The 24,304-nt window shown below is 55.9% G+C and overlaps 1 protein-coding gene across 1 annotated transcript in view; it reads right to left on the bottom strand.

The window, feature by feature from the left end:
* IHH (Indian hedgehog signaling molecule) overlaps positions 1–24,304 on the bottom strand; it is a 98,482-nt gene that overhangs the window by 23,862 nt on the left and 50,316 nt on the right. Inside the window, exons 2-3 of the mRNA XM_038754110.1 lie at positions 14,390–14,505; positions 14,046–14,308 (exon numbers count right to left, since the gene is read on the bottom strand). Coding sequence (XP_038610038.1) covers positions 14,046–14,308; positions 14,390–14,505 — 379 coding nt within the window. The remainder of the gene's footprint in view (positions 1–14,045; positions 14,309–14,389; positions 14,506–24,304) is intronic.

The raw sequence follows: 24,304 nt of genomic DNA, 5'->3' as shown, positions 1-24,304 counted from the left end.
GCTGGGCCAGGGGGCAGGAAGAGGCCGAGGGGCAGGTAGAGGCTGGGCCAGGGGCAGGAAGAGGCCGAGGGGCAGGTAGAGGCTGGGCCGGGGACAGGAAGAGGCCGAGGGGCAGGTAGAGAGATGGACTTGGAGCAGGAAGAAGCTGCGGGGCAGATAGAGAGATGGACCTGGAGCAGGTAGAGGCTGGGCCAGGGGGCAGGAAGAGGCCGAGGGGCAGGTAGAGAGAAGTACCTGGAGCAGGTAGAGGCTGGGCCAGGGGGCAGGAAGAGGCTGAGGGGCAGGTAGAGAGATGGACCTGGAGCAGTTAGAGGCTGGGCCGGGGGGCAGGAAGAGTCTGGGCTGGGGGCAGGACGAAGTCGAGAGGCAGATAGAGGCTGCGCCTGGGGGCAGGAAGAGGCCGAGGGACAGGTAGAGGCTGGGCCGGGGCAGGAAGAGGCCGAGGTGCAAGTAGAGAGATGGACCTGGAGCAGGTAGAGGCTGCGCCGGGGGGCAGGAAGAGGTTGAGGGGCAGGTAGAGGCTGGGCCGGGGGCAGGAAGAGGCCGAGGGGCAGGTAGAGAGATGGACCTGGAGCAGGTAGAGACTGGGCCGGTGGGCAGGAAGAGGTTGAGGGGCAGGTAGAGGCTGGGCCAGGGGGCAGGAAGAGGCCGAGGGGCAGGTAGAGAGATGGATCTGGAGCAGGTAGAGGCTGGGCTGGGGGGCAGGAAGAGGTCAAGGGGCAGGTAAAGGCAGGGCTGGGGGCAGGAAGAGTCTGGGCTGGGGGCAGGAAGAAGTCAAGGGGCAGGTAGAGGCTGGGCCGGGGGCAGGAAGAGTCTGGGCTGGGGGCAGGAAGAAGTTGAGGGGCTGGTAGGGGCTGGGCCGGGGGCAGGAAGAGGCTGAGGGAAAGGTAGAGGCTGGGCCGGGGGCAGGAAAAGGCCGAGGGGCAGATAGAGAGATGGACCTGGAGCAGGTAGAGGCTGCGCCGAGGGCAGGAACAGGTCGAGGGGCAGATAGAGAGATGGACCTGGAGCAGGTAGAGGCTGCGCCGGGGGCAGGAAGAGGTCGAGGGGCAGGTGGAGGCTGGGCCGGGGGCAGGAAGAGGCTGAGGGGCAAGTAGAGGCTGGGCCGGGGGCAAGAAGAGGACTAGGGGCAACTAGAGGCCGGGCCAGGGGCCGGGAAGAGGACTAGGGCCAACTAGAGGCTGGGCCAGGGGCAGGAAGAGGCCGCGGGGCAGATAGAGAGATGGACCTGGAGCAGGTAGAGGCTGGGCCGGGGGGCAGGGAGAGGCCGAGGGAAAGGTAGAAGTTGGGCCATGGGCAGGAAGAGGATGAGGGGTAAGTAGAGGCTGGGCCGGGGGCAGGAAGAGGCCGTGGGGCAGATAGACAGATGGACCTGGAGCAGGTAGAGTCTGGGTCGGGGTAAGGAAGAGGCCGAGGAGTGGGTAGAGGCTGGGCCGGGGGCAGGAAGAGGCCGAGGGGCGGGTAGAGGCTGGGCTGGGGGCAAGAAGAGGATGAGGGGCAAGTAGAGAGATGGACCTGGAGCAGGTAGAGGCTGGGCCGGGGGGCAGGAAGAGGTCGAGGGGCAGGTAGAGGCTGGGCCAGGGGCAGGAAGAGGTCGAGGGGCAAGTAGAGGCTGGGCCGGGGACAGGAAGAGGACTGGGGCAACTAGAGGCTGGGCCGGGGGCAGGAAGAGGCTGAGAGGCAGGTAGAGAGATGGCCCTGGAGCAGGTAGAGGCTGGGCCGGGGGGCAGGAAGAGGCCGAGGGGCAGGTAGAGGCTGGGCCGGGGGCAGGAAGAGGCCGCGGGGCGAGTAGAGAGAGAGAGAGATGGCCCTGGAGCAGGTAGAGGCTGGGCTGGGGGGCAGGAAGAAGGGAGACCTGGGCCCCGGTGGAGGCCCGGCCGGGGGCAGGGAGAGGAGGAGGCCGGAGGGGGGAGGAGGAGGCCGGAGGAGGAGGCCGGAGGAGGAGGAGGCGGGAGGAGGAGGAGGCCGGAGGAGGAGGAGGAGGCCGGAGGAGGAGGAGGAGGCCGGAGGAGGAGGAGGAGGCCCGGGCCGGCCCGTCCGCCTGCAGAGCGGCTTTGGGCCCGGCAGGGGGCGCCGCAGGCCCAGCCACGGGCTCCCAGCCCTGGGGGACCCGGGGGGGAGGGGGGGGGAGAAAGGAGCACTGGCAGGCAGGAGGAGGAAGAGGAGGGAGGAGGAAGGGGAGGGAGGGAGGCCGGGAGGAGGAGGAGGGAGGAGGAGAAGGAATAATAATAATAATTTGCATTTGTTAAGCGCTTACTCTGTGCAAAGCACTGTTCTAAGCACTGGGGAGGATACAGGGTGATCAGGTTGTCCCATGGGGGGGGTCACAGTCTTCACCCCCATTTTACAGATGAGGGAACTGAGGCCCAGAGAAGTGAAGTGACTTGCCCAAGATCACACAGCAGACATGTGGTGGAGCCGGGATTCGAACCCATGACCTCTGACTCCAAAGCCCGGGCTCTTTCCACTGAGTCACGCTGCTTCTCTAAGAAGAGGAGGGAGGGAGGCCGGGAGGAGGAAGAAGAGGAGGGAGGCCGGCAGGAAGAGGGAGGAGGAGAAGGGAGGACTAGGAGGCAGGAGGAGGAAGAAGAGGGAGGCAGGGAGGAGGAGGGAGGAGGAGAAGGGAGGACTACGAGGCAGGAGGAGGAAGAAGAGGGAGGCAGGGAGGAGGAGGGAGGAGGAGAAGGGAGGACTACGAGGCAGGAGGAGGAAGAAGAGGGAGGCAGGGAGGAGGAGGGAGGAGGAGAAGGAATCATCATCATAATAATAATAATAATAATTGGCATTTGTTAAGTGCTTACTATGTGCAAAGCACTGTTCTAAGCACTGGGGAGGATACAGGGTGATCAGGTTGTCCCATGTGGGGCTCACAGTCTTCATCCCCATTTTACAGATGAGGGAACTGAGGCCCAGAGGAGTGAAGTGACTTGCCCAAGATCACACAGCAGACATGTGGTGGGATTCGAACCCATGACCTCTGACTCCAAAGCCCGGGCTCTTTCCACTGAGCCACGCTGCTTCTCTAAGGAAGAGGAGGCAGGGAGGCCGGGAGGAGGAAGAAGAGGGAGGTGGGGAGGAGGAGGAGGGAGGAGGGAGGGAGGGAGGCCGAGAGGAGGAGGAGGTGGGAGGAGGAGGAGGAGGAGGAGGGAGGCTTGGGAGGCCGAGAGGAGAAGGCGGGAGGAGGGAGGGAGGCCGGGAGGAGGAAGAGGAGGGAGGCCGGGAGGAGAAGGCGGGAGGAGGGAGGGAGGCCGGGAGGAAGAGGAGGGAGAATTAGGAGGCAGGAGGAGGAAGAGGAGGGAGGGAGGGAGGATTAGGAGGCAGGAGGACGGAGGGAGGCTGAGAGACGGGAGGTCGGGAGGAGGAAGAGGAGGGAGGTCGGGAGGGGAAGGCGGGAGGAGGGAGGGAGGCCGGGAGGAGGAGGAGGGAGAATTTGGAGGATGGAGGAGGAAGGGGAGGGAGGGAGGGAGGATTAGGAGGCAGGAGGAGGGAGGGGAGGGAGGGAGGGAGGATTAGGAGGCAGGAGAAGGAAGAGGAGGGAGGTAGGTCGGGAGGAGGAAGAGGAGGGAGGGAGGAGGAGGAGGGAGGCCGCGGCAGGTGCAGGGCCGGCAGGGCGAAGCGGATTAGAGAAGCAGTGTGACTTTGGGTACGTCACTTCGCTTCTCTGGGCCTCAGTTCCCTCATCTGTAAAATGGGGGTGAAGACTGTGAGCCCCACGTGGGACAACCTCATCACCTTGTATCCCCCAGCGCTTAGAACAGTGTTTTGCACAGAATAAGAGCTTAACAAATACCATCACTAGTATTATTATTATTAGGGGCCGTCTCTATCTGTTGCCAATTTGAACCGAGGCCCAGAGAAGCGAAGTGAGGTGCCCAAAGTCACCCAGCCGACAAGCGTTGGAGTCAGCATTCGAACCCATGACCTCCGGCTCCCAAGCCCGGGCTCTTCCCATTGAGCCTCGCTGCTTCTCATCCGTCAGCAGTGTGACCTTGGCCAACTCACTTCACTTCTCTGGGCCTCAGTGACCTCGTCTGGAAAATGGGGATGAAGACCGGGCGCCCCACGGGGGACAACCTGATCACCTTGTATCTCCCCCAGCGCTTAGAACAGTGCTTGGCACAGAAGCAGCGGGGCTCAGTGGAAAAGAGCCCGGGCTTTGGAGTCAGAGGTCGTGGGTTCAAATTCCGACTCCGCCACTTGTCAGCTGTGTGACTTTGGGCAAGTCACTTCACTTCTCTGGGCCTCAGTGACCTCATCTGGAAAATGGGGATGAAGACTGTGAGCCCCATGTGGGACAACCTGGTCACCTTGTAACCTCCCCAGCTCTTAGAACAGTGCTTTGCACATAGTAAGCGCTTAATAAATGCCATCATTATTATTATAACAAATACCACCATTATTATTATTAGCAAAACCAACCCGCGCCCCCCCCATCCCCGCTTCCATCCATTCATTCATTCATTCATTCTTTCAGTCGTATTTATTGAGCGCTTACTGTGTGCAGAGCACTGTACTAAGCGCTTGGGAAGTACAAATTGGCAACATATTGAGACGGTCCCTACCCAACAGTGGGCTCACGGTCTAGAAGGGGGAACCCCCCCAGATACCCTCTCCGGATGGGGGCATAGGGAAGAAGGGGACGGTCATTCATTCACTCAATCGTATTTATTGAGCGCTTACTGTGTGCAGAGCACTGTACTGAGCGCTTGGGAAGTCCAAGTTGGCAACATCTAGAGACCGTCCCTACCCAACAGTGGGCTCACAGTCTAGAAGGGGGAAACCCCCCAAGATGCCCTCTCCGGATGGGGGCATGGGGAAGGAGGGGACGGCCATTCATTCATTCAATCGTATTTATTGAGCGCTTACTGTGTGCAGAGCACTGTACTAAGCGCTTGGGAAGTCCAAGTTGGCAACACATAGAGACGGTCCCTAGCCAGAAGATGTCGATGCCCTGGGTTGGGCTTGGGAGGGGAGAGGGGTCTTCAGGGGGCGATGATAGCGATGGTATTTATCATCATCATCATCATCAATCGTATTTATTGAGCGCTTACTATGTGCAGAGCGCTGTACTACGCGCTTGGGAGGTACAAATTGGCAACATCTAGAGACGGTCCCTACCCAACAGCGGGCTCACAGTCTAAAAGGGGGAGACAGAGAACAAAACCAAACGTACTAACAAAATAAAACAAATAGAATAGATAGGTACAAATAAAATAAATAAATCAATAAATAGAGTAATAAATCTGTACAAACATCTATACATATATACAGGTGCCGTGGGGAAGGGATTTTTTTTACTCTATTTATGTATTTAATTTATTTGTACATATCTATTCTATTTATTTTATTTTGTTAGTATGTTTGGTCTCTGTCTCCCCCTTTTAGACTGTGAGCCCACTGTTGGGTAGGGACCGTCTCTATATGTTGCCAATTTGTACTTCCCAAGCGCTTAGTACAGTGCTCTGCACACAGTAAGCGCTCAATAAATACGATTGATGATGATGATGATGATGATGGGGGGGATGGAGAGGGGGGCGAGGGGGAGAGGAAGGATTTATTGGGCACAGCAGACAAGAGGAGGAGGGGGCGGCGGGATTAGAACCCATGACCTTCTGACTCTGAGGCCCGGCCTCCCCCCATTACGCCACGCAAATACAGGGAAACGGGGCAACCTTTGACCCCCAGACAGGGTGGAGGGGGTGGGGAGGACAGAGGGTGCCAACCTCCGGGAAGGGGCGGCAGGGCCCCGCAGACCCTGATAATAATCCTCATGATGGTATTTGTTAAGCGCTCAGTAGGTACCAAGCGCTCAGTCCAGTGCTCTGCACACAGTAAGCGCTCAATAAATACGATCGAACAGATGGAGTGTGCCAAGCACCGCTCCACAGGCCGGAAATCCAGAGGCGACGACGGAGGCTCACCCCTTTCCACACCACAATAACCTTGCTATTTATTAAGCGCTTACTACACGCCGGGCACTGTAATAATAACGATGGCATTTGTTAAGCGCTTACTACGTGCAAGGCACTGTTCTAAGCGCTGGGGAGGTTACAAGGTGATTTAGTTTACTTGCACATTTCTATTCTATTTATTTTGTTAGTATGTTTGGTTTTGTTCTCCGTCACCCCCTTTTAGACTGTGAGCCCACTGTTGGGTAGGGACCGTCTCTAGATGTTGCCGATTTGTCCTTCCCAAGCGCTTAGTCCAGTGCTCTGCGCACAGTAAGCGCTCAATAAATACGATTGATGATGATGATGAAGGTGATCGGGTTGTCCCACCGGGGTTTCACAGTCTTAATCCCCATTTTACAGATGAGGGAACTGAGGCCCGGAGAAGTGAAGTGACTGGCCCAAAGTCACACAGCTGAACTAAGTTATTTATTTATTTGACTTGTACGTATTCTATTTATTTTATTTTGTTAATACGTTTGGTTTTGTCGTCTGTCTCCCCCTTCTAGACTGTGAGCCCGCTGTCGGGTAGGGACCGTCTCTAGATGTTGCCAACCTGGACTTCCCAAGCGCTTAGTCCAGTGCTCTGCACACAGTAAGCGCTCAATAAATACGATTGAATGAATGAATGAATGAATGAATGAATGAACTAAGTACACCCCACCGTACTAAGCGCTGGGGTGGATCCAAGCAAATCGGGTTGGACACAGTCCCTGTCCCACGTGGGGCTCAAAGTCTCCATCCCCATTTTCCAGAAGGGGGAACTGAGGCCCCCTTCCCAAGCGCTTAGTCCAGTGCTCTGCACACAGTAAGCGCTCAATAAATACGATTGAATGAATGAATGAAGCGACTGGCCCAAAGTCACACAGCTGACAAGTGGCGTACTACGTTCCAAGCACTGTCCTAAGCGCTGTTGGGTAGGGACCGCCTCTATGTGTTGCCAACTTGGACTTCCCAAGCGCTTAGTCCAGTGCCCTGCACACAGTAAGCGCTCAATAAATACGATTGAATGAATGAATGAATGAAGTGACTGGCCCAAAGTCACACAGCTGACAAGTGGCGTACTACGTTCCAAGCACTGTTCTAAGCGCTGTTGGGTAGGGACCGTCTCTATGTGTTGCCAACTTGGACTTCCCAAGCGCTTAGTCCAGTGCCCTGCACACAGTAAGCGCTCAATAAATACGATTGAATGAATGAATGAATGAATGAATGAAGCGACTGGCCCAAAGTCACACAGCTGACAAGTGGCGGAGGCGGATTAGAACCCAGGTCCTTCCGAGTCCCATCATCATGAACCGTATTTATTGAGCGCTTACTGTGTACAAAGCACTGTACTAAGCGCTTGGGAAGTCCAAGTTGGCAACATCTAGAGACAGTCCCTACCCAACAGTGGGCTCACAGTCTAAAGGGGGGGGGGGGGGACCGTCTCCCTAGATGTTGGCAGTTTGTCCTTCCCAAGCGCTTAGTACAGTGCTCTGCACACAGTAAGCGCTCAATACATACGATTGAATGAATGAATGAAGCGACTGGCCCAAAGTCACACAGCTGACAAGTGGCGGAGGCGGGATTAGAACCCAGGTCCTTCCGAGTCCCATCATCATCAATAATATTTATTGAGCGCTTACTGTGTGCAGAGCACTGTACTAAGCGCTTGGGAAGTCCAAATTGGCAACATCTAGAGACAGTCCCTACCCAACAGTGGGCTCACAGTCTAAGGGGGGGGGGGGGGGCAGAGACCGTCTCTCTATATGTTGCCAACTTGTACTTCCCAAGCGCTTAGTACAGTGCTCTGCACACAGTAAGCGCTCAATAAGTACGATTGATGATGGGACTCAGAAGCCCGGACTCTACCCATTAGACCTTCCGGCCTCCAATCCCCCCTAGATTTTACGGCCTCCTCCACTATCCCCCTCCAAGAGGGGCTCGGTCCTTATCTGCAGTCATTCAGTCAGTCGTCCGATCCTATTTACTAAGCGCTTTCCTGTGTACAGGGCACTGTACTAAGCGCATTCCTCAGGGCCCATCCCCCGGCAACCTTCGGCCCGGGCGAACTGGGGGCAGAGGCAAATGATGATAATCATAATACTAATAGCATTTGTGAAGCGCTTACTACGTGCCAAGCACTGTTTTAAGCGCTGGACAATAATAACGATGGCATTTATTAAGCGCTTACTATGTTCCAAGCACTGTTCTGAGCGCTGGATAATAATAATGGCATTTGTGAAGCGCTTACTACGTGCCAAGCCCTGTTGTAAGCGCTGGATAATAATAACGATGGCATTTATTAAGCGCTTACTATGTTCCAAGCACTGTTCTGAGCGCTGGATAATAATAATGGCATTTGTTAAGCGCTTACTATGTTCCAAGCACTGTTCTAAGCACTGGATAATAATAATGATGGCATTTATTAAGCGCTTACTACGTTCCAAGCACTGTTCTGAGCGCTGGATAATAATAATGGCATTTGTAAGCGCTTACTACGTTCCAAGCACTGTTGTAAGCACTGGATAATAATAACGATGGCATTTATTAAGCGCTTACTACGTTCCAAGCACTGTTCTGAGCGCTGGATAATAATAATGGCATTTGTTAAGCGCTTACTATGTTCCAAGCACTGTTCTAAGCACTGGATAATAATAACGATGGCGTTTATTAAGCGCTTACTACGTTCCAAGCACTGTTCTGAGCGCTGGATAATAATAATGGCATTTGTTAAGCACTTACTACGTTCCAAGCACTGTTCTAAGCGCTGTTGGGTAGGGACTGTCTCTATGTGTTGCCAACCTGTACTTCCCAAGCGCTTAGTACAGTGCTCTGCACACAGTAAGCGCTCAATAAATGCGATCGAATGAATAATGGAATTTGTTAAGCGCTTCCTATGTACCAAGCATTAGTTCTAAGCGCTGGATAATAATAATGATGGTATTTGTTAAGCGCTTACTACGTACCAAGCACTAGTTCTAAGCGCTGGATAATAATAATGATGGCGTTTATTAAGCGCTTACTATATGTTCCAAGCCCTGTTCTAAGCGCTGGATAACAATGACGGCATTTGTTAAGCGCTTACTAAGTGCCAAGCACTGTTCTAAGCGCTGGATAATAATAATGACGGTATTTGTTAAGCGCTTACTAAGTGCCAAGCCCTGTTCTAAGCGCTGGATAATAATAATGATGGTATTTGTTAAGCGCTTACTATGTTCCAAGCACTAGTTCTAAGCGCTGGATAATAATAATGATGGCATTTATTAAGCGCTTACTATGTTCCAAGCACTGTTCTAAGCGCTGAATAATAATGATGGTATTTGTTAAGCGCTTACTATGTGCCAAGCACTGCTCTAAGCGCTGGATAATAATAATGATGGTATTTGTTAAGCGCTTACTGAGTGCCAAGCACTGTTCTAAGCGCTGGATAATAATAATGACGGTATTTGTTAAGCGCTTACTAAGTGCCAAGCCCTGTTCTAAGCGCTGGATAATAATAATGATGGTATTTGTTAAGCGCTTACTAAGTGCCAAGCCCTGTTCTAAGCGCTGGATAATAATATTGATGGTATTTGTTAAGCGCTTACTAAGTGCCAAGCCCTGTTCTAAGCGCTGGATAATAATAATGATGGTATTTGTTAAGCGCTTACTAAGTGCCAAGCCCTGTTCTAAGCGCTGGATAATAATATTGACGGTATTTGTTAAGCGCTTACTAAGTGCCAAGCCCTGTTCTAAGCGCTGGATAATAATAATGATGGCATTTGTTAAGCGCTTACTAGGTTCCAAGCACTGTTCTAAGCGCTGGATAATAATAATGACGGTATTTGTTAAGCGCTTACTAAGTGCCAAGCCCTGTTCTAAGCGCTGGATAATAATAATGATGGTATTTGTTAAGCGCTTACTAGGTTCCAAGCACTGTTCTAAGCGCTGGATAATAATAATGACGGTATTTGTTAAGCGCTTACTAAGTGCCAAGCCCTGTTCTAAGCGCTGGATAATAATAATGATGGCATTTGTTAAGCGCTTACTAAGTGCCAAGCCCTGTTCTAAGCGCTGGATAATAATAATGATGGCATTTGTTAAGCACTTACTACGTGCCAAGCCCTGTTCTAAGCGTTGGGGGAGACCCTGAGCCTTGGGAGGGCCCTGTCCCCCCGGGGTCCCCTGTCCCCTCCCGGGGCACCGGCCAGAATCAATCAATCGTATTTATTGAGCGCTTACTGTGTGCAGAGCACTGTACTAAGCGCTTGGGAAGTCCAAGTTGGCAACATCTAAAGACAGTCATCATCATCATCAATCGTGTTTATTGAGCGCTTACTATGTGCAGAGCACTGTACTAAGCGCCTGGGAAGTCCAAGCTGGCAACATCTAGAGACAGTCCCTACCCAACAGCGGGCTCACGGGCTAGAGGTGCTCAGCGGGGGGCAAAGCAGGGAGGGCGGCGGGGAGGAGGCGGTTGCGCGCCCCGGGGACCAGGGTTGCACCTGCTCGGACGGGGGCGCGCAATAGGGGGCTCGGGGGGTGCTGAGGGAATTGGGGGCTCAGAGGGCGCGCAGTAGGGGGCCCGGGGCGCGTAGTGGGCGCGCAGTAGGGGGCTCGGGGCGCGCAGAGGGAACATAGGAGGCGCGGAGGGCGCGCAGTAGGGGGCCCGGGGCGCGTAGTGGGCGCGCAGTAGGGGGCTCGGGGCGCGCAGAGGGAACATAGGAGGCGCGGAGGGGGCTCAGGGCGCGCTAGAAGGGGCGCGCAGAGGGAACTTGGGGGGGGGCGTAGGCTCGGGCCGCGCCGGGGCGGGGGGGTGGGGGGGGAGTCAGGGGGCGTTAGAAGGGACTAGGGGAACTCGGGGGGGGGGGGGGGCTAGAGGGCGCGCAGTAGGGGACTCGGGGCGCGCAGAGGGAGCTAGAGGGGGCTCAGAGGGGGCGCTAGAAGGGACAGAGGGCGCGCAGTAGGGGGCTCGGGGCGCGCAGAGGAAACTCGGGGCGCAGAGGGGGCCCAGAAGGCGCGCACAGCGGATCCAGGGGGCGCGCAGAGGGGACTCGGGGAGTCGAGGGCGCGCAGTAGGGGACTCGGGGCGCGCAGGGGGGGCTCCTGCAGAAGGCGCGCAGACAGGGCACTCGGGGGGCGTGAAGAGAACCGGGGACCATAGAGGGGAATTCGCGGGGCCCAGAGGGGGCGCGGAAGGCGCGCGGGGGAGGGGGCCTAGGGCGCGCAGTAAGGGGCTCGGGGCGCGCAGAGGGAGCTCAGGGGGCGCTAGAAAGGGCAAGCAGAGGGGACCCGGGGCGCGAGGAGGGAGCTCGCGGGGCTTCGAGGGGGCCAAGGGGCGCGCAGTAGGGGGAAAAGGGACGCGCAATGGGGGGCTGGCTCGGGGCGGCGCGCAGAGGGAGCTGGGGGGGGGGGTGCTGGAAAGGGCGCGCGGAGGGGACGCGGGGAGCGTAGGGAGAACTCGGGGCGCGCAGAGGGGGCAAATGTCGCGCAGTAGGGGGCTCGGAGCGCACAGAGGGAGCTCCGGGGGCGCTAAAAAGGGGGCGCCGAGGGGACTCGGGGAGCGCAGAGAGAACTCGGGGCTCGCAGAGGGGGCTCTAGAAGGGTCGCGCAGTAGGGGACTAGGGGCGCGCAGAGGGGGCAAAGGTCGCGCAGTAGGGGGTTCGGGGCACGCAGTAGGGGGCTCGGGGCGCGCAGAGGGGGCTCCAGAAGGGTCGGGCAGTAGGGGTCTAGGGGCGCGCAGAGGGAGCGCGGGGGGCGCTAGAAGGGGCGCGCGGAGGGGACTCGGGGCGCGTAGAGGGAACTTGCGGGGCTCCGAGGGGGCCAAGGGGCGCGCAGTAAGGGGCTCGGGGCGCGTAGAGGGAACGCGTGGGGCTTTGAAGGGGCCACGGGGCGCTCAATGGGGGGCTCGGGGCGTGTAGAGAGAACTCGGGGCGCGTAGGGGGGACCAAGGGGCGCGCAGAGGGAGGTCGGGGGGCGCTAGATGGAGCGCGCGGAGGGAACTCCTCGGGGCGCGTAGAGGGGGCTCTAGATGGGTCGCGCAGTAGGGGTCTCGGGGCGCGCAGAGGGAGCTCGGGGGGCGCTAGAAGGGGCGCGCGGAGGGGACTAGGGGCGTGTAGGGGGGACCAAGGGGCGCGCGGTAGGGGGCACCAGGGGGCGCGCGGTAGGGGGCTCGGGGCGCGCGGAGGGAGGTGGGGGGCGCTAGAAGGGGCGCGCGGAGGGGACTCCTCGGGGCGCGTAGAGAGAACTCGGGGCGCGCAGAGGGGGAATGGGGCGCGCAATGGGGGGCATAGGGCGCGCAGAGGGAGCTCGGGGGGCGCTAGGAAGGGCGCGCGGAGGGGACACCTCGGGGCGCGTAGAGGGAACTCGCGGGGCTTCGAGGGGGCCAAGGGGCGCGCAGAGGGGGGGAAAGGGGGCGCGCAATGGGGGCATAGGGCGCGCAGAGGGAGCTCGGGGGGCGCTAAAAAGGGCGCGCGGAGAGGATTCGGGGCGCGTAGAGGGAACTCGGGGCGCGTAGGGGGGACCCAGGGGCGCGCAGTAGGGGGGCTCAGGGCGCGCAGAAGGGACTCGGGGCGCGCAGAGGGGACGCGGGGCGCGTAGAGAGGACTTGGGGCGCGTAGAGGGAGCTTAGGGGGCGCTGAAAAGGGCACTCGGCGAGGACTCGGGGCGCGTAGAGGGAACTCGCGGGGCTTCGAAGGGGGCCAAGGGGCGCGCAGAGGGGGGAAAGGGGGCGCGCAATGGGGGGCTCGGGGGCGCGCAGAGGGAGATCGGGGGGGCGCTAGAAGGGGCGCGCGGAGGGAACTCCTCGGGGCGCGTAGAGGGGACCCAGGGGCGCTTAGTGGGGGGCTCGGGGCGCGCAGAGGGAGATCGGGGGGCGCCAGAAGGGGCGCGCGGAGGGGACTCCTCGGGGCGCGTAGGGGGGACCAAGGGGCGCGCGTAGGGGGCACCAGGGGGCGCGCGGTAGGGGGCTCGGGGCGCGCGGAGGGAAGTTAGGGAGCGTAGAGAGAACTCGGGGCGCATTGAGGGAACTCGTGGGGCTTCGAGGGGGCCAAGGGGCGCGCAGTACGGGGCTCGGGGCGCGTAGAGGGAACTCGCGGGGCTTCGAAGGGGGCCAAGGGGCGCGCAGAGGGGGGAAAGGGGGCGCGCAATGGGGGGCTCGGGGAGCGCAGAGGGGACCAAGGGGCGCAGTAGGGGGCTCGGGGCGTGCAGAAGGGACTCGGGGCGCGCAGAGGGGACGCGGGGCGCGTAGAGAGAACTCGGGGCGCGCAGAGGGGAAATGGGGCGCGCAATGGGGGGCAGAGGGCGCGCAGAGGGAGCTCGGGGGGCGCTAGGAAGGGCGCGCGGAGGGGACTCGGGGCGCGTGGAGGGAACCAAGGGGCTTCGAAGGGGGCCAAGGGGCGCGCAAGGGGGGGAAAGGGGCGCGCAATGGGGGGCTCGGGGCGCGCAATGGGGGGCTCGGGGCGCGCAGAGGGAGCTCAGAGGGCGCTGAAAGGGACGCGCGGAGGGGACTCGGGGCGCGTAGAGGGAGCTCGGGGCGCGTAGGGGGGACCAAGGGGCGCGCGTAGGGGGCTCGGGGCGCGTAGAGAGAACTCGGGGCGCGCATAGGGGACTCGGGGCGCGTAGAGAGAACTCGGGGCGCGCTAAAAAGGGCACTCGGAGGGGACTCGGGGCGCGTAGAGAGAACTCGGGGCGCGCTAAAAAGGGCACTCGGAGAGGACTCGGGGCGCGTAGAGGGAACCCGCGGGGCTTCGAGGGGGGCCAAGGGGCGCGCAGAGGGGGGAAAGGGGGCGCGCAATGGGGAGCATGGGGCGCGCAATGGGGGGCATAGGGCGCGCAGAGGGAGCTCGTGGGGCGCTGAAAAGGGCGCGCGGAGAGGATTCGGGGCGCGTAGAGGGAACTCGGGGCGCGTAGGGGGGACCAAGGGGCGCAGTAGGGGGCTCGGGGCGCGCAGAGGGGACGCGGGGCGCGCAGAGGGGACTCCTCGGGGCGCGTAGAGAGAACCCGGGGCGCGCTAAAAAGGGCAGTCGGCGGGGACTCGGGGCGCGTAGAGGGAACCCGCGGGGCTTCGAGGGGGGGGGGGGGCAAGGGGCGCGCAGCGGGGGGCTCGGGGGGGGAGGGAGGCGTCGGGTGTCGGACCTGGGTCATGAGCCTGTCGGCGCCGGTGTTCTCCTCGTCCTTGAAGATGATGTCGGGGTTGTAGTTGGGGGTGAGCTCCTTGAAGCGCTCCGCGCCGCGCGCGATCTTGCCCTCGTAGCGGCCGCTGGCCCCGAGGGTCTTCTCGGGCACGTTGGGGCTGAACTGCTTGTAGGCCAGGGGCACCAGCCGCCGCGGGGGTCTCCGCCGGCCGCCCACCACCCGGCCCGGCCCGCAGCCCGCCACCCCGCCCGGGCCCGGCAGCGCTACGGCCAGCAGCGTTATAGCCAGCAGCAGCAGCAGCGGCGGCGGCGGCGGCGGCGGCGGCGGCGGCCCCGGGCCCCCGCGGTGGGCGCCCATGGCCCGGGCCTCGGGCCCCCCTAGGCGGGCCCCCCTAGGCGGGCCCCGGCCTCCTCGGGGGCATCCTCCGCGGGCGGCGGGCGGGACGCTCCCGGGCTCTGAGCTGGCCGGCCCCCGCGCCCGCCAATAAATAGCCCCGGCCCGTTTGTTTTGGCAGCCGCGGTGGGCCGCGGGGTGGGCGACCCCCGGGCCGCGGTTGGCACCCGCGGTGGGCGCCCCCCCGCCCCGCCCGCCCGGCCGGGCCCGGAGGTCAGAGGTCAGGGCGGGAGGCCGGCCGGAGCAGCGGGACCCGCGGCCGGGCGCGAAGACGCCCCGGGCCCGAGTGACACGGGGGGACGGGGGACGGGCCCTGCCTGGACCGCGGGGCACGCCCTCCTCCTCCTCCTCCTCCTCCCCCTGCTACCCTGCGGGCCCGCTGTCGGGTAGGGACCGTCTCTAGATGTTGCCAACTTGCACCTCCCAAGCGCTTAGTCCAGTGGTCCGCACACAGCAAGCGCTCAATCAATACGATTGATTGATTGTTGTCTGTCTCTCCCTTCTAGACTGTGAGCCCGCTGTCGGGTAGGGACCGTCCCTAGATGTTGCCGACTTGGACTTCCCAAGCGCTTAGTCCAGTGCTCTGCACACAGGAAGCGCTCAATAAAGGCGATTGATTGACTGATTGTTGTCTGTCTCGTCGAGTAGGGACCGTCTCTAGATGTTGCCGACTTGGACTTCCCAAGCGCTTAGTCCAGTGCTCTGCACACAGGAAGCGCTCAGTAAAGACGATTGATGGATTGATTGTTGTCTGTCTCGTCGAGTAGGGACCGTCTCTAGATGTTGCCAACTTCCACTTCCCAAGCGCTTAGTACAGTGGTCCACACACAGTAAGCGCTCAATCAATACGATTGATTGATTGTTGTCTGTCTCTCCCTTCTAGCCTGTGAGCCCGCTGTCGGGTAGGGACCGTCTCTAGATGTTGCCAACTTGGACTTCCCAAGCGCTTAGTCCAGTGCTCTGCACACAGGAAGCACTCAATCAATACAATTGATTGATTGATTGTTATCTGTCTCTCCCTTCTAGACTTTGAGCCCACTGTGGGGTAGGGACCGTCTCTAGATGTTGCCAACTTGCACTTCCCAAGTGCTTAGTCCAGTGCTCTGCACACAATCAATACGATTGAATGAATGAATGAATGAATCCCCCTTCTAGCCTGTGAGCCCACTGTTGGGTAGGGACCGTCTCTAGATGTTGCCAACTTGGACTTCCCAAGTGCTTAGTCCAATGCTCTGCACACAATCAATACGATTGAATGAATGAATGAATGAATCCCCCGTCTAGCCTCTGAGCCCGCTGTCGGGTAGGGACCGTCTCTAGATGTTGCCAACTTGGACTTCCCAAGCGCTTAGTCCAGTGCTCCTCTGCACACTGTAAGTGCTCAATCCATACGATTGAATGAATGAATGAATGAATGAATGAATGAATCCCCCTTCTAGCCTGTGAGCCCGCTGTCGGGTAGGGACCATCTCTAGATGTTGCCAACTTGGACTTCCCAAGCGCTTAGTCCAGTGCTCTGCACACAGTAAGCACTCAATCAATACGAATGAATGAGTGAATGAATGAATCCCCCTTCTAGCCTGTGAGCCCACTGTTGGGTAGGGACCGTCTCTAGATGTTGCCAACTTGGGCTTCCCAAGCGCTTAGTCCAGTGCTCTGCACACAGGAAGCACTCAATCAATACGATTGATTGATTGATTGTTGTCTGTCTCTCCCTTCTAGACTGTGAGCCCGCTGTTGGGTAGGGACCGTCTCTCTATGTTTCCAACTTGGACTTCCCAAGCGCTTAGTCCAGTGGTCTGCACACAGTAAGCGCTCAATCAATACGATTGAATGAATGAATGAATCAATCAATCAATCAATCAATCAATCGTATTTATTGAGCGCTTACTATGTGCAGAGCACTGTACTAAGCGCTTGGGAAGTACAAATTGGCAACACATAGAGACAGTCCCTACCCAACAGTGGCCTCACAGTCTAAAAGGGGGAGACAGAGAACAGAACCAAACATACCAACAAAATAAAATAAATAGGATAGAAATGTACAAGTAAAATAAATAAATAAATAAATAAATAAATAAATAGAGTAATAAATATGTACAACCATATATACATATATACAGGTGCTGTGGGGAAGGGAAGGAGGTAAGATGGGGGGATGGAGAGGGGGACGAGGGGGAGAGGAGGGAAGGGGCTCAGTCTGGGAAGGCCTCCTGGAGGAGGTGAGCTCTCAGCAGGGCCTTGAAGGGAGGAAGAGAGCTAGCTTGGCGGAGGGGCAGAGGGATTGGGGGCATTCCGGGCCCGGGGGAGGACGTGGGCCGGGGGTCAGCGGTGGGACAGGCGAGAACGAGGTACAGTGAGGAGATTAGCGGTGGAGGAGCGGAGGGTGTGGGCTGGGCAGTAGAAGGAGAGAAGGGAGGTGAGGTAGGAGGGGGCCAGGGGATGGACAGCCTTGAAGCCCAGGGTGAGGAGTTTCTGCCTGATGCGCAGATTGAATGAATGAATGGATCCCCCTTCTAGCCTGTGAGCCCGCCGTTGGGTAGGGACCGTCTCTAGATGTTGCCAACTTGGACTTCCCAAGAGCTTAGTCCAGTGCTCTGCACACAATACGATTGAATGAATGAATGAATGAATGAATGAATCCCCCTTCTAGTCTGTGAGCCCGCTGTTGGGTAGGAACCGTGTCTAGATGTTGCCAACTTGGACTTCCCAAGTGCTTAGTCCAGTGCTCTGCACACAGTCAGCGCTCAATCAATATGATTGAATGAACGCCTCTCCCCCTTCTCGACTGCGAGCCTGTTGTCGGGTAGGGACCGTCTCTAGATGTTGCCAACTTGGACTTCCGAAGCGCTTAGTCCAGTGCTCTGCACACAGTAAGCGCTCAATCAATACGATTGATAATTGATTGCCAAACCTCTCCCTTCCCCCCAGCACGGCGGGGCGGGGAGGCCCGGACGCCGGGGACCGCAGCCCAAGGCCAACTTGGACTTCCCAAGCGCTTAGTGCAGTGCCCTGCACACAGTAATAATAATAATAATGGTGGCATTTGTTAAGCGCTTACTATGTGCAAAGCACTGTTCTAAGCGCTGAAGGGGTACAAAGTGATCAGGTTGTCCCACATGGGGCTCATCAGTCTTAAACCCCATTTTACAGAGGAGGTAACTGAGGCTCTGAGAAGTTAAGTGCCGTGCCCAAGGCCACACAGCAGGCATGTGGCGGAGCATGGATTCGAACCCATGACCTCTGACTCCCAATTGTTAAGCGCTTACTATGTGCAAAGCACTGTTCTAATCAACAATTGTATTTATTGAGCGCTTACTGTGTGCAGAGCACTGTACTAAGCGCTTGGGAAGTAAAAGTCGGCAACATATCGAGACAGTCCCTACCCAACAGTGGGCTCACGGTCTAGAAACGCTAGGGGGGATACAACGTGATCAGGTTGTCCCACGTGGGGCTCACAGTCTTCATCCCCATTTTACAGATGAGGTAACTGAGGCTCAGAGAAGTGAAGTGACTTGCCCAAGGTCACACAGCAGACACGTGGTGGAGCTGGGATTCGAACCCATGACCTCGGACTCCAAAGCCCGGGCTCTTTCCGCTGAGCCACGCTGCTTCTCCCAAGCAGCTTCTGCTTCTGAGTAAGCGCTCAACAGATACGATTGATTGATGATGATGATCTCTGGGCACTTCAGGGGGGCCCGGAAAGCAGGCCCTTCTGCTCTGATAATAATAATAATAATAATAATAATAATAATTGATGATGATGGCATTTATGAAGCGCTTACTATGTGCCAAGCACTGTTCTAAGCGCTGGGGAGGCTACAAGGTGATCAGGTTGCCCCACTGGGGGCTCACAGTCTTAATTCTCATCTGTAAAATGAGGCCCGGAGAAGTGCCCAAAATCACCCGGCTGACAATTGGCGGAGCCGGGACTTGAACCCATGACCTCCGACTCCCAAGCCCGGGCTCTTTTCACTGAGCCACGCTGCTTCTCTGATGGGGGTACTTGGCAGACGCACTCGTCAGCTGCGTGACTTTGGGCAAGGCACTTCACTTCCCTGGCCCTCAGTGACCTCCTCTGTAAAATGGGGATGAAGACTGGGAGCCCCCCGTGGGACCACCTGATCGCCTTGTAAATTCCCCAGCGCTTAGAACAGTGCTTTGCACATAGTAAGTGCTTAATAAATGCCATCATTATTATTATTATTATTATTATGAGGCAGGCCTCGGGCAGGAGGGGGACACTCCACAGGCGGCCCCCTCCTCGCCCCGGGGGACACCTCGACCTCTGGGGACTCATTCACTCAATCCTATTTATCACTACTACTACTACTACTAATAATGATAATGGCATTTATTAAGGGCTGGGGAGGTTACAAGGTGATCAGGTTGTCCCACGGTGGGGCGCACAGTCTGAATCTCCATTTTCCAGATGAGATCACTGAGGCCCGGAGAAGTTAAGTGACATGCCCAAAGTCACACAGCTGACAATTGGTGGAGCCGGGATTTGAACCCCTGACCTTTGACTCCAAAGCCTGGGCTCTTTCCCCTGAGCTATGCTGCTTCTCTACTACTACTACTACTACTACTACTACTACTACTACTACTACTACTACTATAATAATAATAATAATGGCATTTATTAAGCACTGTTCTAAGCACTGGTTAGGTTACAAGGTGATCAGGTTGTCCCACGGGGGGGCTCACAGTCTGAATCCCCATTTTCCAGATGAGATCACTGAGGCCCAGAGAAGTTAAGTCACATGCCCAAAGTCACACAGCTGACAATTGGTGGAGCCGGGATTTGAACCCCTGACCCTTGACTCCAAAGCCCATGCTCTTTCCCCTGAGCTATGCTGCTTCTCTACTACTACTACTACTACTACTACTACTACTACTACTACTACTACTACTACTACTAATGGCATTTATTAAGCACTTACTAAGCACTGGGGAGATTACAAGGTGATCAGGTTGTCCCATGGGGGTGCTCACAGTCTGAATCCCCATTTTACAGATGAGGTCACTGAGGCCCAGAGAAGTTAAGTGACATGCCCAAAGTCACATAGCTGACAATTGGTGGAGCCGGGATTTGAACCCATGACCTCTGACTCCAAAGCCTGGGCTCTTTTCCCTGAGCTACGCTGCTTCTCTACTACTACTACTACTACTACTACTACTACTACTACTACTACTCTTTTTCTACTACTACTACTACTAATAATAATAATAGCATTTATTAAGCACTCAGGAGGTTACAAGGTGATCAGGTTGTCCCACGAGGGGGCTCACATTCTGAATCCCCATTTTACAGATGAGGTCACTGAGGCCCAGAGAAGTTAAGTGACATGCCCAAAGTCACACAGCTGACAATTGGTGGAGCTGGGATTTGAACCCCTGACTTTTGACTCCAAAGCCCGGGCTCTTTCCCGAGCCACACTGCTTCTCTACTACTACTACTACTACTACTACTACTTATAATAATAATAATAAGGATGGCATTTGTAAAGCACTTACTATGTGCCAAGCACTGTTCTAAGCACTAGGGAGGATTCCAGGTGATCAGGTTATCCCACGTGGGGCTCACAGGATGGCATTTGTTAAGCGCTTACTATGTGCCAAGCACTGTTCTGAGCGCTGGAGGGGGATACAAGGAGATCGGGTTGTCCCACTGTGGGCTCACAGGATGGCATTTGTTAAGCACTTACTATGTGCCAAGCACTGTTCTGAGCCCTGGAGAGGGATACAAGGAGATCGGGTTGTCCCACGGGGGGCTCACAGTCTTCATCTCCATTTGACAGATGAGGTCACTGAGGCCCAGAGAAGCAAGAGACTCACCCAAGGTCACATAGCTGACAACTGGCGGAGCCGGGATTTGAACCCATGACATCTGACTCCCAAGCCCGGGCTCTTTCCACTGAGCCACGCTGCTTACTACTACTACTACTACTACTACTACTACTACTACTACTACTACTACTACTACTACTACTACTACTACTTTACTACTAACTACTACTACTGATAATAATAATAATGACAGCATTTCTTAAGCACTTACTATGTGCCAAGCACTGTTCTAAGTGCTGGGGAGGATACAAGGAGATCAGGTTGTCCCACGGGGAGCTCACAGTCTTCATCCCCATTTGACAGATGAGGTCACTGAGGCCCAGAGAAGCAAAGTGACTCACCCAAGGTCACACAGCTGACAATTGGGAGAGCCGGGATTTGAACCCATGACCTCTGACTCCCAAGCCCGGGCTCTTTCCATTGACCCACACTGCTTACTACTACTACTTCTACTACTACTACTACTACCACCACTACTACTACTTTACTACTAACTACTACTACTGCTACTTATAATAATAATAATAATGACAGCATTTCTTAAGCACTTACTATGTGCCAAGCACTGTTCTAAGCACTAGGGAGAATTCCAGGTGATCAGGTTATCCCACGTGGGGCTCACAGTCTTCATCCCCATTTGACAGATGAGGTCACTGAGGCCCAGAGAAGCAAAGTGACTCACCCAAGGCCACACACCTGACAATTGGCGGAGCCAGGATTTGAACCCATGACCTCTGACTCCCAAGCCCGGGCTCTTTCCATTGAGCCACACTGCTTACTACTACTACTTCTACTACTACTACTACCACTACTACTACTTTACTACTAACTACTACTACTACTTATAATAATAATAATAATAATAATGACGGCATTTCTTAAGCACTTACTATGTGCCAAGCACTGTTCTAAGCACTAGGGAGGATTCCAGGTGATCAGGTTATCCCACGTGGGGCTCACAGTCTTCATCCCCATTTGACAGATGAGGTCACTGAGGCCCAGAGAAGCAAAGTGACTCACCCAAGGCCACACACCTGACAATTGGTGGAGCCGGAATTTGAACCCATGACCTCTGACTCCCAAGCCCGGGCTCTTTCCGTTGAGCCACGCTGCTTACCACTACTACTACTCTACTACTACTACTACTACTACTGATAATAAAAATAATAATAATGATGACATTTGTTAAGCGCTTACTATGTGCCAAGCACTGTTCTAAGTGCTGGGGAGGATACAAGGAGATCGGGTTATCCCATGTGGGGCTCACAGTCTTCATCCCCATTTGACAGATGAGGTCACTGAGGCCCAGAGAAGTGACTTGCCCAAGGTCACACAGCTGACAATTGGCAGAGCCAGGATTTGAACCCATGACCTCTGACTCCAAAGCCCGGGCTCTTTCCGCTGAGCCACGCTTTTCTCAGTAAAGAAGGACCATCCCTGCCCATGACGAGGTCACAATCTGGGGGGGGCGGGCGGGCAGGCATCAGTAATAATAATAATGGCGTTTGTTAAGTGCTTATTAATAATAATGGCTTTTATTTCAGCGCTTAGAACAGTGCTTTGCACATAGCGCTTAACAAATGCCATTATTATTATTATTATTATTAAGCGCTTAGGATGTGCAAAGCACTGTTCAGGCTACAAAGTGATCAGGTTGTCCCACGGGGGGCTCCCAGTCTTCATCCCCATTTTCCAGATGAGGGAACTGAGGCCCAGAGAGGTGAAGTGACTTGCCCAAAGTCACCCAGCTGGCAATTGGCGGAGCGGGGGATTCGAACCCATGACCTCTGCCTCCAAAGCCCGGGCTCTTTCCACTGAGCCACGCTGCTTATCGTGTGCAGAGCACTGTTCTAAGCGCTGGGCACTGTTCTAAGCGCTGGGCACTGTTCTAAGCGCTGGCATTAATAGGAATAAATAAAGTGACAGAGATAGACGTGAGTATTCAATGCTATTTCTTGAGCGCTCAATGCGCAGAGCACTGGACTAAGCGCTGGGGAGAGGACAATACTGCGATAGAGAGAGACAACCTCTGCCCACGGAAAGCTTGCAGCCTAGAGGGAGGGGAGATAGACAGGGATGCAAGTCAACAGGCGTCGATAGAAATAAATTTCCTTTTAGACTGTGAGCCCCCTTTTATCAATCAATCAATCAATCATATTTATTGAGCGCTTACTGTGTGCAGAGCACTGTACTAAGCGCTTGGGAAGTACAAGTTGGCAACCTATAGAGACAGTCCCTACCCAACAGTGGGCTCACAGTCTAGAAGGGGGAGACGGACAACAAAACCAACCATACTTAGACTGTGAGCCCACTGTTGGGGAGGGACCGTCTCTATAGGTTGCCAACTTGTACTTCCCAAGCGCTTAGTACAGTGCTCTGCACCACAGTAAGCGCTTAATAAATATGATTGATTGATTGATTGATTGATTGATTGAAATAAATAAAATTACAGATATAGGCAGGCATAACCATTTTCCAGATGCAGTAACTGAGGCCCAGAGAAGTGAGGTGACGTGCCCAAGGTCACACAGCTGACGGTTGGCGGAGCCGGGATTTGAATCCATGACCTCTGACTCCAAAGCCCGGGCTCTTTCCACTGAGCCACGCTGCTTCTCTGACGCCTGTTTTGTTGTCTGCCTCCCCCCTTGTAGACTGTGAGCCCATTGTGGGCAGGGAGGGTCTCTCTTTGCTGCTGAATTGTCCTTCCCAAGCGCTTAGTACAGTGCTCTGCATACAGTGAGTGCTCAGTAAATACGATAGAATGAATGAATGATGCCTGTTACATGTTTTGCTGTCTGTCTCCCCCCTTCTAGACTGTGAGCCCGTTGTGGGCAGGGATGGTCTCTCTTTGTTGCTGAATTGTCCTTCCCAAGCGCTTAGTACAGTGCTCTGCACACAGTAAGCGCTCAATAAATACTATAGAATGAATGAATGAATAAGTGGTGTGGGGCGGAGGGAGCCATTCATTCATTCATTCAATCGTATTTATTGAGCGCTCACTGTGCAGAGCACTGGACTAAGCGTCGGGGAGAGGACTAATACAGCAAAAAAGAGAGACAATCCCTGCCCACAACGGGCTTACAGTCTGGGGGGGGGGAAGGCAGACGTCAACACAAATAAACAGACAGAATGATAATAATAATGGTATTTATTAAGCGCTTACTATGTGCCAAGCACTGTTCTAAGCGCTGGGAGGGATGCAAGGTGATCAGGTGGTCCCACGTGGGGCTCACAACCTTCATCCCCATTTTCCAGATGAGGTCACTGAGGCCCGGAGAAGTGAAGTGAGGCCCCCTTCTAGACTGTGAGTCCGCTGTTGGGTAGGGACTGGCTCTATATGTTGCCGACTTGGGCTTCCCAAGCGCTTAGTACAGTGCTCTGCACACAGTAAGCGCTCAATAAATACGACTGATTGATTGATTGAAGGGACTCGCCCAAATTCACCCAGCTGACCAGTGGCGGGGTCGGAATTAGAACCCACAACCTCTGACTCCCAAGCCCGGGCTCACGCTGCTGGAAATCAATAAAATCGCGAGCCCACTGTTGGGTAGAGACTGTCTCTGTATGTGGCCAACTTGTACTTCCCAAGCGCTTAGTCCAGTGCTCCGCACACAGTAAGCGCTCAATAAATACGATTGAATGAATGGATGAATGAGCCCACTGTTGGGTAGGGACTGTCTCTATATGTTGCCAATTTGTCCTTCCCAAGTGCTTAGTACAGTGCTCTGCACATAGTAAGCGCTCAATAAATACGATTGATGATGATGATATATGTATAAGTGACAGGGGGCGAGGAGCAAAGGGAGCCAGTCAGGGCGACGCGGAAGGGAGGGGGATCAACCAATCAATCAATCAATCATATTTATTGAGCGCTTCCTGTGTGCAGAGCACTGGACTAAGCGCTTGGGAAGTACAAGTTAGCAACATATAGAGACGGTCATCATCATGATCAATCGTATTTATTGGGCGCTGACTGTGTGCAGAGCACTGTACTAAGCGCTTGGGAAGTCCAAGTT

Source organism: Tachyglossus aculeatus, chromosome 1 (assembly GCF_015852505.1).
Source record: "Tachyglossus aculeatus isolate mTacAcu1 chromosome 1, mTacAcu1.pri, whole genome shotgun sequence".
NCBI lineage: Eukaryota > Metazoa > Chordata > Mammalia > Monotremata > Tachyglossidae > Tachyglossus > Tachyglossus aculeatus.
Note: the sequence above shows the minus strand (reverse complement) of the source record. Positions and strands in the feature narration are given on the sequence as shown.